Source organism: Geotrypetes seraphini, chromosome 7, assembly GCF_902459505.1.
Source record: "Geotrypetes seraphini chromosome 7, aGeoSer1.1, whole genome shotgun sequence".
In the NCBI taxonomy this organism is placed as follows: Eukaryota; Metazoa; Chordata; class Amphibia; order Gymnophiona; family Dermophiidae; genus Geotrypetes; species Geotrypetes seraphini.
Genome location: NC_047090.1, coordinates 47,433,483 through 47,453,131, shown reverse-complemented (window position 1 = coordinate 47,453,131; position 19,649 = coordinate 47,433,483). Strand labels below are relative to the sequence as shown.

The window sequence follows — 19,649 nt, the reverse complement described above, 5'->3', positions numbered from 1 at the left end:
TCACAATCTAATCAATCAAGTCAGACCAACAGGAAGCCCTCCCCTCCCACTCAACTGACCTCACTGGGCATGGCCAGTATGTCATATAAGGGAACTTCTCTCTTATATAGTAAACTGGCCATGCCCAAAGCATTCCCAGAATGCACTGCGCAGGGCAGGGGTTGTCATTTTAGAGATAATGGCCCAGAGGCAGGAGCAAATGGGCATCACTCCTGCCTCCTTCAGGGTACTTGGTTCCAGGGGGCTTGGAAAGGGAGCTGGATGGGTACCATTAGACACCAGGGACTTCTTGTTTTTTAAGTTTTGGTTGGGCCGGGGGGGGGGGGGGGGTGCCACTAGACACCAGGGAAACAGATTTTATCAGGAGGAAGGAAGGGAGGGGGTTCGGTCATGTCAGGTGTGTTACAAGAGAAACTTTATTTTTTTCATGTCGCCGGGGATGGTATGTGTGGAAGGAACCAGGTCTGGGGATGGGACATGAGTGGGCGAGAGAGGAAGGCTATGGGAGCCCATGCCATCCTTGGGGGCTCTATGCCATCCTCTGACCTGGTAGCAGGTTTCTGGTGTTGAGCTCCCACAGTACACATCAGTGCACAGCCCTGCACGCTGCAAGGTGGCTAATCAGCTCTTTATAATGCATTTTAATTTGCTGTGTGCTGATGTCTACTGTGAGAGCGCAGAAACCCTTTTAGCATCCTGTGGCCATTAACAAGCAGGTAAACTGCTCATTAACAGTGTGCTGTAGTGAAAGGGAATATTGGCTCCATGGACTATCTGCTGCAGAGACTGAGACAAGAACTGTTTTTGCATGGTTTGCAAATGAGTGGACCTGAGTAAGGGTCAGGCATAACCTGCCAAGAAACTAACCCAGTGAAAGTTCAACTTTTTTTTTTTTTAATTCTTTATTCATTTTTAAACTTTCATAAAGTGTACAGAATTCATAATAAACACTATTAATTAGACCACTTGAACATCTTATAAATATAAATGCAACCCTCCCCCACCCTCCTTCTAATCACATTATTCATTATAAGATCATAAACCCTCCCATTAAACCCTTCCCCTCTTTCAACACTAAATGGTGTATAATTAATAGAAAAATGGCATTAATCATGACAAAAAGATGTTAATGGCTCCCATATTTTTATAAAACTATTATACTTTCCATTCTGTACCGCCAATGATCTTCAACTGAGGAATAAATGAAAGTTCAACTGAGGAATAAATGTCATTTTCTGAACTGTTACTTGGCTTATGGACTGAGTTTGATCTCTTTAATTGCCATTTCCTCATGGACCTTCAAGGAGTGCTGGTTCGTGCAACTGTGGTGGAAGCTGGGGGCCTGCTTGATAGGCAGACCCTAGCTCATCACAGAATGCAGCCACTGGAAAGAGCTCCTAAACTAAACTTTAAGTTTATATACTGCATCCTCTCCATAATTATAGAGCTCGGCACAGTTTACAAGAGCTTAATATAGGAAGGAACAGCATAATGGGGTTGGAGAGCATTACATTTTTTGTGAATAGCCTAGTTTTCAGGTGCTTTCGTAATAGTTAGAAGGAACCTAGATTCCATAGTGGGGCAGTAAGATTATTCCAAAGCCCTGTGATTCTGAAGAGGAGAGCTTTCCCCAATTTTCCCGCATAGAGGATACCTTTTAGCGAGGGGAAGGATAGTTTAAGTTTTTGGGTGGACCTGATGGTATCAGGACTCGAGGAGTTCCAAGATAGAGGAATTAGGGGAGGGAGGATGCTGTGTAGGATCTTAAAAGCTAGGCAGGCGCCACTCAGTCGAAAAGCACATGCTCTGGAAGCTAGAATGGCAGATCTAGAGGAGCCCAGGCAGACAGAAATGCTTGCAGAGAAGCCCTTTGGGGGCATAGTACAGTGGTCCCTTCTCTATTCTTACGCTTTGGAGGAGCAATGTCACTGGAAACTGAGGCAGAATGAGAGGTATATAGAGGAAACCTTTAAAGACATAGTAGAATAGTCCTACCTGATTAGTAGCAGCTTCAGTGCTGCTTTAAATGAACAAGCTCACCAGGAAGGAGAATATCAACTGTCAACGGCAGGAGGTGATCCAGTACCTGGGATCTGCTCTCTAGATGACATGTTTTCTTACATTGAAGATGCAGGGCTGTATGTCCAGATGGGTAAGGATAGGACTGACACACTAACTGGAGATCTGATCATTAGCAGTATAAAGTAGGGGCTCTTTCATTAAACTCAGCTAAGAAAAGGGCTTCGTGCATCCTTATATGGGACTTCTCTGCTCACTAAGCCCATTTTTAGTGTGGCCATCAAAAAAACACTTTTTTTAAAAAAATTGTTGAATATATGGCCATGCATTATTGTTCAAGTCTCCAATACTTCACCCAACCTCCACAATATCCAACATCCCTCTCCACAAAATTACAAGTTGTTCCACATACTCTCATATATTTAAAATCTGGCAAAATGTGGCCTCAGGTACACCTTCTCCACCCTTAGTAATGTTCAATAGCGGTAGGGATACCGGTGATTTTATTCCTCATTGGCCCACATTCTTTTATTGCAGTTATTTAGATAAACTTTTTTTTTAAAACTTTTTAACTTTTTTATCCACCATAATCTTTTTAGAAGTTTTAGAAGTTTCCTTGAGATTATTCTATTTAAACATATTCAAATAAATTGTATACTTAGCTTAGTATGCTACTGGGTTATCTAAATAACTGCAATAAAAGAATGTGGGCCAATGAGGAAAAAAACACCGATATCCCTACCGCTATTGAACATTACTAAGGGTGGAGGAGGTGTACCTGAGGCCACATTTTGCCAGATTTGAAATATATAAGAGCATGTAGAACAACTTGTAATTTTGTAGAGAGGGATGTTGGATATTGTGGAGGTTGGGTGAAGTATTGGAGACTTGTGTTGTATAACTCCCAACCATTAATGAAACTGAGCTAAATAGTACCATCTTTAGTATGAATGCATGCATTATTGTTAGCATTAGTGCACAACCAAGGAAAAAAAATTATCATGGGAATATTTAGTACTTCCTATTTAGGAAGCTCGTAAAACCCCGGATGAATGACCACATGCTGTTCTGCCCCCAACCCCGCCTTGTTCTACCCTAGCCTAGCCATGCCCTGTTCTGCCTCTATCCCCCCCCACCCACATTCAGCCTCTAGTCCCACCCCCAGAAAGCTTTGTTTTCATTCCTGACCTCTGTGCATTCGAGGACCTCTGAGCATGCACAGACGCATGTGATATTATCATCTATGCATGCTCAGAGGCCCTCCAGATGGACAAACCGCTGGGTTTTGGAAAGTCCATCCGGGAACCCGGACAGTCCTCTAAGAAGAGAACATGTCTGGGTTTTCCTGGACATCTGGTAACCCTACTCTGTGGGCTCCAGCAGTTAGTGCAGTGATTATGTCAGCACACTACCTGATTAATCCATCCATCCCCTTGCACGCATGACCTTCTTTCCCCCCCCAATACCACAAGGATGCTTAATGCGCTGATTCCATTCTACCTTAAGCCATTTTTGTACCAGGCGTGTGCTAGTGCCTAATGCAGCTTAATTAAAAGGCTCCATAGATAGCTAGATGGCTGGCAGCCAAGAGGATCACTTGGTAACATATCTGCCTGCAGCAAAGATAATGGAGGTGTAAAAGAGTAAGGGGTTCTCTCTCACTGGTGTTATCCTTTCACCAGGCAAGAGGGGGCACTAGCCCACTAGTGGGTAAACTACAGGGTCTAGGATGCACTGAGCTCTCTAGCACAGAGCTCAACCCTCATCCAGCAGGTGGCCAGAACAGGCTACCCTGCTGAGTCATGAGTTGGGACTCAGGCAGGAAGAGATTCATATGCCCAGGATGGGACCATTCAGAGAGGTCCCTTGAGCAAGAGAGCATCCCAAAGGAGAGAGACCTTCCCTAGCAGTGGCTGCATTCAAGCCCTGGGAAAGACTGGAGCAAGATAGCTAGCTGAGAACTGATCCAGGAAAACACTAGAGGTGAGCTTCTAATCCAAGACCTCTGTAAACTGAACCTGCATGTTTAAAGGTGACTGTCTTGTGTTTGGAATGTGGCAGCTGGGCTGAAGCCAGATGAGACTTTTGTTGGTAAAAGGGGGTTCTTTCTCCTAAATGTTCTTCTGTTTGGACTGTTTCACAAGTGAAGTAGGAGCCAGACTTACGGTGCTTTAACCCTGTAAGGAAACAGGGTTATACAGAGAAGTAATACAACTAATTTTTGCTCCAGCTTGTTTTATGTTAAAATTTTTCCAATACAACTGGGATAGGCTATCACAGGAAGTAACACTTCATGTAGACAGAATTTTAGAGAGTGGTAGTAAGTCGCTGGCCCACACGGCTCATGTGGGCATCAATGATGGTGCAGAAGAGAGGTGATATGGGCTAAATTTGGGCTGCTAGCTAGGAAACTAAAATCCAGAACCTCCAGGAAGCATTCTTGGAAGCACTTCCAGTTCCACAGATAGGACCTCAGAGGCTGGCTGAACTCTGCAGTTTCACAAGAGAATAGGGAGGTGGGGTTTAAATTCATTAGGAGCTGGGAAAGTTTTTGGAATGAGGAAATTCTAATGAAACAGACTCCACTTTAAGCCAAATAGAGACTAGCTACTGGTGCTACCAATTACAAAGAAGATAAAATAATTTTTATGACAGATTATGGGAGAAAATTGGATAGTTCCTCAGGTACACATGGTTGAGAGCAGTGCAAACACAAAGGATATATTAAAGAAGGAAAGAAGAGTACTCTGACTGAGGATTGTGACAAAAATACATTTAAATGTTTTCATGTAAATGCAAAAAAAGTCTAAAAACAAAGTGAGAATGTTGGAGCTCACAGATGTAGATATTCATATAATAAGAACCTCAAGGATCTGGTTGAAAAAGGACAACCAAGGAAAAGACATATATGTCCTTTTACTAAATTGTGCTAACCGATTAGCGCACGCTAAACGCTAACGCGTCCATAGAATATAAGGGACGCATTAGCGTTTAGCGCGTGCTAAATCAGTTTGCACGCACTAATCGGTTAATACACCTTAGTAAAAGAGGGGGATTGTGAAAACAGTGTGTAAAGTTTATCAGTGACAAAACAGATAGATTTGTAAGGGCATTTGAGAACTGATCGTTTAAATCAGCAGATGTCAGAATATTTTGACTACTAGAAGATGACACGTTTAAGGGAAGCAGATTTTAATATATGGATGTATGGATTTTGTTTAATTTTATGTATGTAATAATTTGTTACCCGCTTAGCAGATAAGCAGAATAGAAAATTTTAAAATAAATAAATCAAGCTGTAAGAAAAGATGGCCTTAGCACACCCTTAACTTGGGTTTTTCCCACATGCTATAAGACCATTTCTTCCACAGCTGGAAAATGGCTGATTTTTTTTTTTTTAAATTAAATGCCTGTACTACTGTGCCATTAGGACATAGCCATTAACAAAAATTAGCACTTCAGAACTTACCACTACTCATCTTGTAGGTGGCAGGGGCTCACATGCTAATCCTGCGCTAATTAGTGAGTATGTGGTAATGTCGATAGTCTAACTGAATAGTTCAGAAATGCCCACCCTCTGCTCCCTGACACTCCTCTCAATGGAAAAAAAATAATTTGTGCAGTTTATGGATGTTAATGTCAAATTTACACGTAAAACTAGAGTGGAATTGTCCAAATGAGAGAGATGTGCACTGGAAAATATATCCTCCAATCCGTCTGATGATATGAAGGTCTATATTGTTCAAACATCAAAATAACACATTCAACGACTCAATGACTCGACATGTGCAAGTTTCGGCCCTCAGGCCTGCCTCAGGAGTCTTAAAAAAGTGTGAATGATGAAATACACAATACTCTGGCACTTAATTGGATCTGACTAAAAGGCCAATCATGGAAGAATACCATCTTTAAACTGCAGCCTGCATTGCTCAGACCCACTCCATAAGTTCGGGCTGCATTTCAGCCTTCCATTCACTGGGTTCCTGCTGCATTGGCTCTTGAACTTCCAAGGGGAGCCAATGCAGCAGGAACCCAGTGTATTTCATCATTCACGCTTTTTAAGACTCCTGAGGAAGGCCTAAGGGCCGAAACATGTACATGTCGAGTCATTGAGTCGTGAGTCATTGAATGTGTTATTTTGATGTTTGAACAATAAAGACCTTCATATCATCAGACGGAATGGAGGATATATTTTCCAGTGCACATCTCTCTCATTTGGACAATTCCCCTCTAGTTTTTACATATTTGGTATTGTGGTGTTATTTTCCCCTGTTTTCTTCTTCAATGTCAAATTTACTGCAGAAAGCCTGAGCATGTCCCACAGGAAGCCCTTTTAAGCTGCATTAGATGCACATGAGAGCCTAATGCAACTTAGTAAAGTGACGCTTAAGTTTGATATTCAGCACTTAAGTGGTTATGGCGAGGTACATTAATGTGCCACGGCAGATTCCAGGTGTTCTTCTACACACCAGCAAGGAGGAGAACAGCTGGCGCCAATGCTGGCCGAATGCTTACAGGACGCGCCTCTCACAGCGAAAGGCATGTCCTGTAAGCAGTTAGCCGGCGCTGGCGCCTCTCCTCCGCACCTCTCCTTCTCTAGCACCACCGTCTCACACACACACCGGCAGCAATAGGAGGCTCAGGGCCATGGCTGGAGGTCATCCGCACACGCGCGGAGGTCGACATTATGACATCACCCATGCGCATGATATCATCGCATCGATGTCTGTGCATTTCCGGATGCCTTCCAGCCACGGCCCCCACGTTTAGTGTGCTGTGGATTCAAAACGTTTGCCGCACACTGAGCTTAGTGCTGCCTCCATCCCTCAAATGCTCCCCAAATTGGTTTTGCACTGGTCTCTAAATGGATACTTTCAGTATCACTATCCATTTAAGTACTAATAAATTTGCTATAAAAACAATATTAAACCAGACTAAGGAGAATTTGGGGAGAGGCTTACCAAACAGGGAAAAAACTAATAAACCACTTTTCAAGTACGTTATTAATAAAAACCCAAGAACTTGCAAAGAAGCTATTAGATGATTATGATATAAAAGGGATGCTAAATGAGGATACAGCCGTAGCACAAGAAATAAATTATTTTCTTTAGTCTTTATTTTGGAAGATGTTGGGGAGATACACATGCCGGAAAGGTTTTTTGAAGGTGATGATTTCAAGAAAGAAGCAAATCCACGTGAGTTTGGTTTAGAGCCAGTTGACAAACTAAATACTAGCAAATCACTGGAACCTGATGGTACGTACACAAGATTTCTAAAGGAACTCAAATATGAAACTGCATTATATAGCCATATCTGCTGGACACTAGGGTTGCTTAAACAAAGCTGCAGTAGTGCTTCCTGGCGTGGCAAATGCAATGAAGCCCATATCGCATTTGCTGCACAGAAATCGTTACCACAGTTTTGTAAAAAGAGCCCTATATCAAAACAGGGATTGTATGGAGATGTAATGTTAATAATAATAATAATAATGTCAAACTAGCTGTAACCTGGATTTACAACTGAGAAAACCCCAAGCTATAGTGTAATGTTCCATCTACTGTATAACCTTAACTGAACTTAAGGGCATTCTGAAAAAATCCCCCCCCCCAACCAAATTACACTCATTTGGGTTTTTTTCCAAGAAAATACAAGGTACATCCACCAAGGCCCTTTGTATTTTAGGAGTTACAGCACCATGTTATATAGAGAAATTAAACTCATTTAATGTGTCTAATATGATATATGAACAGATAAATCAGCTGTATTCAAGAAGTCAGCAAGCTCTATCTCATTCTTTCCTTTATCACTCTCCTCTCTCTTCCATGCTACAAGCCACTGTCTCTTTGTTGGTTGTCAGATGATATCAGAACCACAAACTATCACTCACCTTGGACCTCTGTCAGCCAGTCTGGCTGGTTGTAATGTTCAGAGGCAATTGTGAGGGTATTGAGGAACACCAAAAATATCACCAACCAATAGAACACATTGGACTTTACTGCAGCTCGACACTTCCTTCGGCAGAATCTGTTCCACCGACGCCAGTAACGGCTGTGGGATGAAGAAGACAAGTAAATCTCAAAATTAGTGTGATTCATTTTCTAAACTATTACTATTAATTATTTCTATAGTGCTACCAGACACACGCAGCACTGCACAGAGTCACAAAGAAGAAGAAAACAGTCCCTGCTCGAAAGAGCTTACAATCTAAACAGCCAAGGCAGACAGACAAACAGGATGTCATGGATACAGTTAAGGGGAATGGAGGCTGGGTTGGAGGGCAGAGGAGCAGGGTTAAGGATTGAAGGCTATATCAGAAAGGTGGGTTTTCAGTCTGCTTTTAAACAGGGGAAGGGGCTTGACGGACAAACTCGGGTAATTTATTCCAGGCATTGGGGGCAGCTAGATGAAAGGAACAAAGTCTGGAATTGGCAGTGGAGGAGAAGGGTACAGCTAAGAGCGGCTTATCTGAGGAACAGAGCTCCCTGGGAGGTGTATAAGGAGAGAGAAGTGAGGAAAGATATTGAGGGGCAGCAGAATGAACACACTTGTAGGTCAGCAATAAGCTAGTGAAAAGATGATAAATAATCAGGCCAATGCACTAAACATAATTCACACTTATAGTGATCAATGTGGGTTACTATTAAAACATGTTATTTTACTACTAACTGGTGCTATTTAAGTAAGGTCTCATTTTATGCAATGAGACCTAGTTACTAATAACTGGGATTAAGGACTAGATGCAGTAAAGTCTCTGATCATCAAACAATCATCGCTACACTGGTTTGAGTGGTTTAGCAACTGATCGAATTTGCCGACCTGAAACACAAAATGGCTCACCAAGTGGTTTCCTGAACTTTCGCTCATTCTCCGACTCTGTCATGCAAATGAGGTCATTAATATTAAAATGCCATGCAGTCTAGCCAAACGATTGATGCTCAAACATCACTTGGCCAGGCGCAAAAAACAGCGATCACTTCTAGTGACCCGAAAAATGCAACGTCAAGCCCAGTCGCTTGTGTCTTACTGACACAGTTCAGCCTTGAAATCAATATAATATTAATAAAATGTATAACATTAATAACATGAAATAAATGTTAACAATAAGGGAGGGACGTATACGTGTGTTATTTGTGTGTGGCGAGTATGTGTGTTTCCAAGTTTCCTTTATTTTTGACATACCATTTATCAAACAGGTGTCTAAACGGTTAACAATAAAACAAAATTTTTAAAAAAAAGTAATATAATATCTAGGCTAAAAGGAGGGGAACATTTATGCACTGAGGTACATGAAACGAAAGGCATGTCTTATGTGTGGCCGTTAACAGCATAAAGTATACGAGAGAGTTGCGAAAATATGGGGGCAAACAAAGAGAAGGTGAAAATTTTAATTTCTCATGACAAAATATATGAGCTGAGGCCAAAACTTTTTGTGATACGATACAACCCTCGTTTATTTCCTGCATTTGCGCAGTCTGCTGCTACCTCTCCGCCCCCTCCCTACAGCCTCGATGGTCATGATGTTATGGAATTGCATTGACTGCAACTTGCTTTATGGTAAGAGGAAGCGCAAAGCATCAAGGGATTTTTGTTCTATTTAAAAGCCCGTGAACACCATGTTTGCTAACAGCGTGTTCTTTGTGCTTCATGGGACATATGTGCTTAGTGCTCCAACAGTTCCTTCCAACAGCTCCAAAAAGAAGGAAAATCTCTACCAGTGGTGTTTATAAATCGCTTTGCGACAATAATGCTTTGTGGCCGACACCTTTGACACATGGCAATGACGTACGCATATGATGTGCTACAATAAGCCGCACCTATGACTGATGCATGCATATATTGTGGCTGTATCAACTGGACTTTTCAGCACATGTGTCTAAGTCGCTCGTACAGAGACTGATCAGACGGGATTTCGGCAAACCTCCGTGCAAATCATTTGCATGCAAACTTATTGGAACATTGATCACTTTCAGAATTGCTCAAAAAATTTGCCCACAGTGACCCACACAGTTTTAGCGACTTTTTTTGTGCATCTAGCCCAAACTCTTAAATGTAGCCTACATTGGTAACTTCCCTTCTAAGAGGGTCATTCTAATAGGGATAATTCTTAGATTTAGGAAAGCCCCTGTTTGAAGCCTATTCTATAAAGAAAATCAGGTGCCTACTTTTCTTTATAGAATACTACAGTAAGTGGTTAAAAACACACCTAAAGGTTATAAAGGATTTTTTTTGAAAAGAGTTATTCTTATGGGTTTAAAAACTATTCTTTATTTATGAATAAAATCTGTGGAGATCTCGTATGTTGCATCTTATATGTATGGAAGCTATGTCTATTTCTGATTGGGAGATGAAGCATGGAAGACTATTTCTTATAATTTGTCAACCTTTTTTAAAGACATTGACACCTACTACATGAAGTTGTGTTTTAAAGAGTAGATCATAAATTTATTTATTTATTTATTTAATATTCAGTCTTGAGAAGGGTAGGTGGGGGGGGTGGATTGGGAGAGGATAATATTCAAATAATCTTTCTTTTATTATAATTGTATTTGAAACAAAGTCTATAACATTAATTTATGAACTGTTTAATTTTGTATTTATACTTATATGTTATACATGATTGTAGTTATTCATTTATATATTGTACACTGCATTTATTATTTATTTAATAAAAATAATTTATCTAAAAAACACACCTACATTTAAGCTATAGAGCTGGTGTCAATGTTTGTGTCTAGATTGCAAAAGGCCAAGCATAGATTATAAATTTTATAATCTAGGGGCTCATAATTGAAAGAGAAAAACATCCAAAAACCGGCCTAAGTAGGCACTTGGACGAACATTTCTCGAAAATGTCCAAGCGCCGATAATCAAACCGGGTTTTGGACGTATTTCTAAACGGCTTAGGCCCTCATAGTGCCGCTCAACGTCCAAAGCTAAACGGGGCGTTTCGGGAGGCGTGTCGAGGGAGGGAGTTGGGCGGGATGTGGGCCGGCCTAGACTTAGTCGTACAGCATGTATAATCAAAAGTGATACAGCCCACGATCGACGGAACTTGGACGTTGTGACTTAGACCAGTGTTTTTCAACCTTTTTTGGGCAAAGGCACACTTGTTTCATGAAAAAAATCACGAGGCACACCACCATTAGAAAATGTTAAAAAATTTAACTCTGTGCCTATATTGACTATATATAAAGTAATTCTCTTGAATAGGAATCAAATAAACACAGAGAAAGTATTTTATAATGCTGCCACCACCAACAACACCGTTGGCGGCGGTGGCACTCAAGTGGCTAAAGAGCCGCAGTTTGCCGGCCTAGGGACAACACTGGAGGGTGGCCAGCTGTGCACCCCCTTGGGACGTAAACCCGGGGTGGGGCAGACCGCACCCCCCCCACCCTGGTATGCCACTATCTGTACCTCACTCCCTCCCTATGACCAAAAATTCTCCTTTCTTCTATTCCCCGTGTACACAACCATCTCTTTCCCTCCCTTCCTCTCTCCAAAGTCCATGCCTTCTGTGTCCAAACACTCATTCCCTCCCCCACCTCAGCATCTCTTTCCCTCCCTTCCTCTCTCCCAAGTCCATTTCTTCTGTGTCCAAAAACGCATTCCCTCCCCCACCTCAGCATCTCTTTCCATTCCTTCCTCTCTCCCAGGTTCATGCCTTGTGTCCAAAACGCACACCCTCCCCCCTTTTGTGTTCCGTGTTTGCCTCCCAGACCATCTTTGCAACTTTCTCAGCAAAACGAAGCTCAAGCCGCGAGGCTTGTCTTCTGCTTCCTGCCTGCACTGCCGCGCACAAATAGCCGAACGGAAGTATTCTCCGACGTCAGCGCTGACGTCGGAGGGCAGGCTTTGCTTAAGCCCTCCCTCCGACGTCAGCGCTGACATCGGGGAACGCTTGCGATCGGCTATATGTTAGCTGCAGGGCAGGCAGGAACAGAAGACGAGCCTCGCGGCTCGAGATGTATTGAACTCCGCGGGTCCCCCGTCCAGCTCTCTCCTGTCCACGTGGGGCGGACCGCCCCTCTCCCTAGACTGGTGGTACTGCCCTGATGGCGGCACACCAGGCAACATCTCGCGGCACACTAGTGTGCCGCGGAACAGCGGTTGAAAAACACTGACTTAGACCATTTGAAACATGGTCTAAGTCACTAAAACCCACCTAAACTCACCAGATATGCACTGAAAACACATAAAACAGACCCCCACACACTACCCCAGTGGTCACCGACCCCCCCACCCCCATAAAAATTTTAATCATAACTTTAAAATTCAGCCTCCAGACCATCATCACCTGGCCGCCTGGCATAGGAAAGCCTAGTCGTCCAGCACAGAGGCAGCTTAAGTCATCTTGGGGGTGGGTTAGGGACCCATAGAGAGGAGGACCCATGCCCATAAGCCCCTGTAATCACTGCATTGACACTTAAAATGTGCACTGCCCTATACACCCTCAAAACTCTTTTTTACTGGCATATAAGTGGCTCCTACAGCCATAAGGGCTATTGGGGTGGTAGATAAGTGGGTCTAGGGGATTCTGGAGGTGGTTTGGGGGGCTCACCATCACCTATAAGGGAGCTGTAGTGAGGAGAAGCCATGGCACCCTGTTTGTGAGGTTCACAGCAGTGCCCTGTAAGGTACCCCACTATTTAGGTGCCCTGTATGGGTGTTCTGTCCATCACTTTGCAGGCCCCTCCCACGTCCAACAGGGCTTGTTCTAGACGTTTTGGACTTGGACGGACAGTTGGACGAAAATGTGCTTTAAAGATCGACGTTTTAGTGGCTTGGACGATCAGATCTTCAGGACGTATAATTGGACGATTTTCGAAAGTCAAAAGACATTGGACGTCTCTTTCAAAAATGGGACTTAGGCTCTTTTTGACTTTGGATGACTTGCGAAATGGACATAAACAGACTTAGACGTCCCTTTACGATTATGCCCCTCTTGGCCTTTAAGGATATGCCCTGCCTACACTCCCCTCCTCCAAAATATTTGCCACTACATTGAGGTGCATACTTAGGCCCAAATTCTATATATGATGTCCTAAGCTGTGCATGCAAACTAATGTAACAAGCCAATCGGTGCCGATAATCGGCAATTAACACCTAATAACTGATGCTCACTGGCGCTAATCTGAAGTTACTTGTACAGCTTGGTAGGCGATGCTACAAAGTGGTGCCCATCACTTTTAGTTTATGAAACTCAAAAGGGGGCATGGTCAGGCAAGGAACATAGGTGGATCATGGGCATTTTTAAAAGTTAGCTGCACTGTTACAGAATACACCCAATCCATTCACAAATTAGACAGAGGCATTTAGGCCTAGTTTTTCTTGGCCTAAATGGGTGTGCCTAAATCTTTTGCTGTGTATATGGCTGTTTAGGGCAATTCAATACATAGTGGGAGACTTATATAATCGCACTAAGCGCCGTGCTGATTAGTGCAGATTTTTTGGGGCACCATATATAAAATTTGGGCCTTCCAGAGTATAGTTTAGCTGGAACTTGCTCACTTATATGAGTATGTCTTCTCATAAGTGTGTAAATAAATAAAATACTAGCATTTATGCATGCTCCTAACAGAATTATTCCCAAGGGATAATTTTACACTATAAAGTCATTTTTGCTTGTATATAGCTACATATGCAAGTAAGTAACCTTTAAAATAAATACCTGCTAACATGAAAGTATGTATGATTGGGTGATGGTGTATGCTTTGCCAGTGGGTATGTACAGTGGTAGAGTTTGGGCCGGCTGTGAGCAAGTCGAGAAGAGCAAGTCAAGAAGAGAAGACTGAGAGGGGATCTGATAGAGACTTTTAAAATACTAAAAGGAATCGACAAAATGGAGCAAGCTCACTCACCAGCAGGGGGAAAGGATGGTGAGCAAGAAACAACGTTATTCATATTGTCTAATGTGACTCGGACTCGGACAAGAGGTCATGGACTGAAGCTGAGAGGGGACATGACCAGGACAAATGTCAGAAAATTCTGCTTCACACAGAGAGTGGTGAACGCCTGGAACTCTCTCCCAGAGGAGGTAGTGGAGGAAACCACCATTCTAGGATTTAAGGAAAAATTGGACGCACATCTTCTTGCAGGACACATTGAGGGATACGAGTGACTAAGGTATTCGCCGGGGTATGCCTGGCTGAGCCTCCGCGTGTGCGGATCACCGGACTGGATGAACCCCAGGTCTGATCCGGTGCAGGCATTTCTTATGTTCTTATTTAGGCACGGACATTTTACCAATGTGAGAGTAGGTGTATCTGTCCATCCATGCAAGGTAGGCCCAGATCTGCATGCAAACTAATTAATTAATGAACTATTATCAATTGGTGGTAATTGGCTCTCATTTGGATTTACGTGTGAATCTGCCCTGCACCCTATTCGTTAACGTGCACACCTACATTTTATCAATCTTTCGACAAGCACCAAATAATTTATTCTCTGAAATATTTCATCAATCCAAACACCATTAATCACCTTCAAAGCACACCAAGTCAACTCACTATGGAGTAAGGCATATTTGTGACCTCAGCAGTGCTGTTGTTTAGAAAGCTGGGTTGTTGTTTTTTTCAAACAGATTAATACACCAGCCTGTTCATCAGTCTTTAAATTTTTTTAGCATATTTATTGGCACAATCAATTATTTTTTCTCATTTTTTCTTATTTGAATTTTATCAATATTAAACTTAGTTGCATAAGATAACTGTTTCAATTGGGATGCATCAATAGCAGTCCTATCTTTCGGCTTATGTGATTAACAGGTGAATACCACACTTCACCGCATAAGTTTTGGTAGCCAACATACAACCGGATATTCAATGCCAGTGCCCAGACATGGCTCAGAATTGAATATCTAGGAATACAGCTGGGAACAGATATAAAAATTTATATACCCCAAGGGGATTCTAAGTGGTTTACCTTAAAAGGGGGTCAGGTACTCTAAGGGGTCCATTTATCAAGCCGCGCTAGCAGGGTTAGCGCGTCGAACATTTAATCATGCGCTAACCCCCACGGCAAGCCAAAAAACTAACGCCTCGTCAATGGAGGCATTAGCAACTAGCGCGGTATGCAGTTTAATGTGCGGTATTCCGCGCGTTAAACCCCTACCACGCCTTGATAATAGGACCCCTAAGTGTTTCCCTATTTGTCCCAGCAGGCTCACAATCTAACTACGGTACCTGGGGCAGTGGGGAGTTAGGTGACTTATCCAGGTCACAGGGAATGGTGCTGGGAATGAACCTGCAACCACAGGGTGTGGAGTAGAGAGTGACATGGTAACCATTACTGTGGTGATACTGCAGTAACGGGGACCATGCACAAAGAACATCCAGTATTACCATGGTACTGGTAGACTGTTCCACAGTATTGGCATGGGAACAGTAACCAATACCATGGTAATCCCATGGTAATGGGGAATAGGCCACCCTCCCCGCATGTACCTTAAAAACCTGGTGGACTAGTGGCCTCTTTGGGGGCAGAAAAGATCCCCAGTCTTTCCTGCCCTGTATCGCCGCTGCACCCACTGCTAATAGTTTCAAAATGGCTGTTGAGAATTCATGCAACAGCCTCTCAAGACTTCTGCAAATTTAGCGAGGCTGCCGCATGATATCTCAGTAGCCATTCTGAAACTCTATTAGTGGCAAGTGCAGCAGTGGTAGTGGGCAGAAAAACTGAGGACCTTTCCTGTCCATGAAGAGGCCACTAGACCATCAGGTTTTTAAGGTACATTTGGAAAAGGGAAGAGAGGAGAACAGACAAGGGGAGGGGAGAGGAGAGAACGGTTGCCAGACCAGACAAGGAGAGATAAGAAGGAGAGATAAGACAAACCAGGGGGAGAGGAGAGGAGACAGGCCAGTGAGAGAGGAGAGGAGCAAGACCAGGGGAGAGGAGAGGTGAAGGAAGGGGGTGGAGCAGGAGATGCCAGACCAGACTTGGGAAGGAGATATGCCAGACCAGGGAAGGGGATGGGATGGGACAGGAGATGCCAGACCAGGGAAGGGGACCTGAGATGCTATACTGTGGGAAGGAGAGGCGAAAGATGACAGACCATAGGAGAGGCAAAGGGGAAAACAGATGTCAAAACATGGGGACAGAGAGGTAAGAGATGGTTCACAGTGATAGAGAGGAAAGGTGATGAGAGGGAGGAGATGGTGCACAGGAATGGGTAGAGAAAAGAAAAGAAATGCAAGAAATACTGTTTATGGATAGATGTGAAGAGGGAGGAGATGGTATACAGAGATGGGGGGAAGGGAAGAGTGAGAGAGGAGATAGTGCACAAAGATGAATGGAAAAGGAATGAAAGACATGGAAAAAGCAGAAGATTTGAGAATAAAGCAGAAACATGGAAGAAAGTTGAATGCTAAGTTAATGTCAAAGATGGATGCAGGGCAGAAAGTGAAGGGATAGGCTTGACTAATAACATTCATTATTTTTTGGATCATCACAAGTCGGTAATTCTTATTTCTCTAGATCTAACAGCTGCTTTTGATACCATAGACCATGACCTTTTATTAGACCGTTTAAAATCAATCGGGATCAAAGACCAAGCTCTGGATTGGTTCTCTTCTTTCCTCGCAAATCGTTCTTCTGTCATCAGCTTCAACAACAGTATCTCCAAAAGTTGTTCAAATACTTACGGCATTCCACAAGGATCAATACTATCTCCTCTTCTCTTTAACATTTTTCTATCTCCACTTCTAAATTTAACCCAGTCTCTAGGCTTTACAACTTATGCATACGCTGATGACATACAATTAATTCATCCTTTAGACCCAGAAAGCCTAGACGATATTATAAGTATCAATAATAAACTTCTCTCAATAAAAGATTGGCTTTCCACAAACAAATTAGCTTTAAATTTAGATAAAACGAAAACAATGTTTTTTTCCTGGAAAAGTGATCTAAATTTAATTTCTCCAATTTCTATTAATAATACGGAATTAAAACAGGTTTCCACTATCAAAATTCTAGGCGTCTTATTAGATAATAATTTCACTTACCATGATCACATTAGTAATACTGTCAAATCATGTTTTTTTAAATTACGTCTTATTCGTTCACTTGCTAAGTTCTTACATTCTAAATCCATTAATATTCTTATCCATTCTCTAATCATTTCCAAATTAGATTATTGTAATTCCCTTCTCATCAATACCACTCAAAAGGAAAAAAGAAGATTACAATTAATTCAAAACACTGCTGTTAAATTAATTTACAATGCCAAAAAATACGATCACGTCACTCCCCTCTTAATAAAATCTCATTGGCTTCCTGTAAACCACCGCATTACGTTCAAAGTATTACTTCTAGTTTATAAAGCCATAAATTTTAATGAGCCACAGTTTATAAATAGATGGTTAATCCCTTACAATACTTCTCGTTTACTTCGCTCCTCTTCTTCTAACCTTCTTACGGTCCCCTCTTTAAAGGTAATTGGTACTAGGCGTAATGATATGTTTTCAGTATTTGCCCCTCAATCATGGAATCTTTTACCTCAGTATATTAGGGACTTAAAAAACTTAGCCGTATTTAAAAAAGCATTAAAAACTTTCTTCTTTAAAGATGCGTATGATTCTTAAAGTTTTTTTTTGTTCTTTTTTACCAAATTTAACTTCCCCTCCTATTTGTTTTTTACCATAGTTGTAACCCTCTTTTTCTTGCTAAAATATTGTAATTTCTCCCCCATTTTTCCTCACAATTCTTGTATGTACTGTGTCTAAAACTAATATTTGTTTTAATATATAAGTATTTTTGTTTGTCATTTTTTTTTTTTAATCTATAACAAAAATCAGTTTTTATATTATCACCATTGTTTATTTTAAATGTTTTATGGTTTTGTACATCGCCTAGTAATCTATAATAGGCGATTCATTAAGAATCAATAAACTTGAAACTTGAACTTGAGAGAAAAACAGCAAATGAATAAGAAGGCCCTGGAAACAGAGTTAAGAGCACAGACAGAAGTGCAATCAGATACTGGGAAAAGATGTTTAGAAAAATAAAATTACCAGACAACAAAGACAGGAAAAAAGATTTTATTTTCAATTTAGTGATTGAAATATGTCCGTTTTGAGAATTTACATCTGCTGTCTATATTTTCCACTGTTCAGAAAGAAATATATTTGTTTCTATTTCTCTAGTGTTGTATTGCAAGCAGAGTCTGACATGATAGGATTTTGTTTGTGTATATTAGTATTTTTAGTTTGTGGTCCTATATTTGCATAGGGTTTATCCGTGCTCTGTATGTGTGATCGAGGCTAGGTATTTTGGTAGGAATGAATGTTGAGAAGTGTTATTGGTGTCATGACCCCCAATTAGGAAGATATGTCTGCTCCTTCAGCACGTTTGGATCCAGAATGGCCTTTCACTTAAAAATTAGTAGAGAGCACTGCCCTAGGGTTATCATATGGCTCCAGAAAAAAAAGGATGGATTGGGGCAGGACTGGAACCTTTGCATATATCTTATATATTATAAACACAAGCATATACATGCACATAGCTAATCATGCCAAGGAGCAGAAGTAACTTTAAGTAGCAGTTTTTAGGGAGGATGTTTCAATAAGCTTTGCAAACAGGCACAACATATGCACCTAAGAGCCTTTCCTGCCTTGGTAATCTGTTAACAAAATTATCCTTCCTGTGAACAGATGGTGTGGAGAATTAGGAGTAAAATGGAAGCTAACAGTTACAGGTCAGGTAATCAGACACTTGTGCCAAGTACATTAATGAGTATCAAAAAGAGTATTTTGAATTCATCAGAGTACAGGCAGGGCTGGATTAAAGGGTAGGCCTAGTAGGCATGTGCCTATGGCCTTAAATTCTCAGGGGGCCCCAGGGCCGACATTAGGGGGGAGCAAACAGGGCAGCTGCCCTGGCCGCCACAGATCCAGGGACCCCGCGGTCCGAACTTTTCTTTATCTCCCTCGTCGGCAGCTTGTGAGAACGGCTGCCATGTTGGGGCCCCTCTGAAAAGGAACATTTTGGCTACCGGGGAGGAGAAACGGTCTGTCCTGCTTGCTCCAAGGCCTGGCGTCATGAACTTCTTCAGGCAGCAGCAGCATTTACAATTCACTGCTGTTGCCGGCTTTGGGCCTTCCTCTCTGCTGGATCCTGTGTACTTCCTGTTTCTGCAAAGGCAGGACCCGACAGAGAAGGCCCAAAGCCAGCAACAGCAGCGAATTGTGAATGCTGCTGCTGCCCGAAGAAGTTCATGACAGGGTGACAGAAGGAGGAAAGGGAGCAGAAGGGGAGAGAATTGCTGCACTCAACTGGAGGGAGAGAGAGAGGGAGAAGGAAGATGAGGAAGGAAGGGACAGAAAGGAAGGAATGAAAGGAGATGCTAGGGCATGGAGGGGAGGGAGGGAGGAAGAGATGCTAGGGCATGGAGGGGAGGGAGGGAGGGAGGAAGAGATATCAGGGCATGGAGGGAGAGAGGAAGAGATGCCATGGCATGGAGGGAAGGAAGAAGGTATGCCAGACTAAGGGAAAAGGAAGGAGGAAAGGAAGGAGGAGATGTCAGAGCATGGGGGGGAGGGAGAGATGGAAGAAAAGGAAAGGAGAGAGTTGCCAGGGAATCAGGGAAGGGAAAGAGACAGAGATGCCAGACTGTGGGGTGGGAAGGAAAG

At 42.4% G+C, this 19,649-nt stretch overlaps 1 protein-coding gene across 22 annotated transcripts in view; it reads right to left on the bottom strand.

The window, feature by feature from the left end:
- CACNA1C (calcium voltage-gated channel subunit alpha1 C) overlaps window positions 1-19,649 on the bottom strand; it is a 1,333,094-nt gene that overhangs the window by 326,311 nt on the left and 987,134 nt on the right. For all 22 annotated transcript variants that reach the window (XM_033951116.1, XM_033951118.1, XM_033951120.1 and 19 more), the window contains one exon: window positions 7,907-8,067. In XM_033951116.1, coding sequence (XP_033807007.1) covers window positions 7,907-8,067 — 161 coding nt within the window. The remainder of the gene's footprint in view (window positions 1-7,906; window positions 8,068-19,649) is intronic.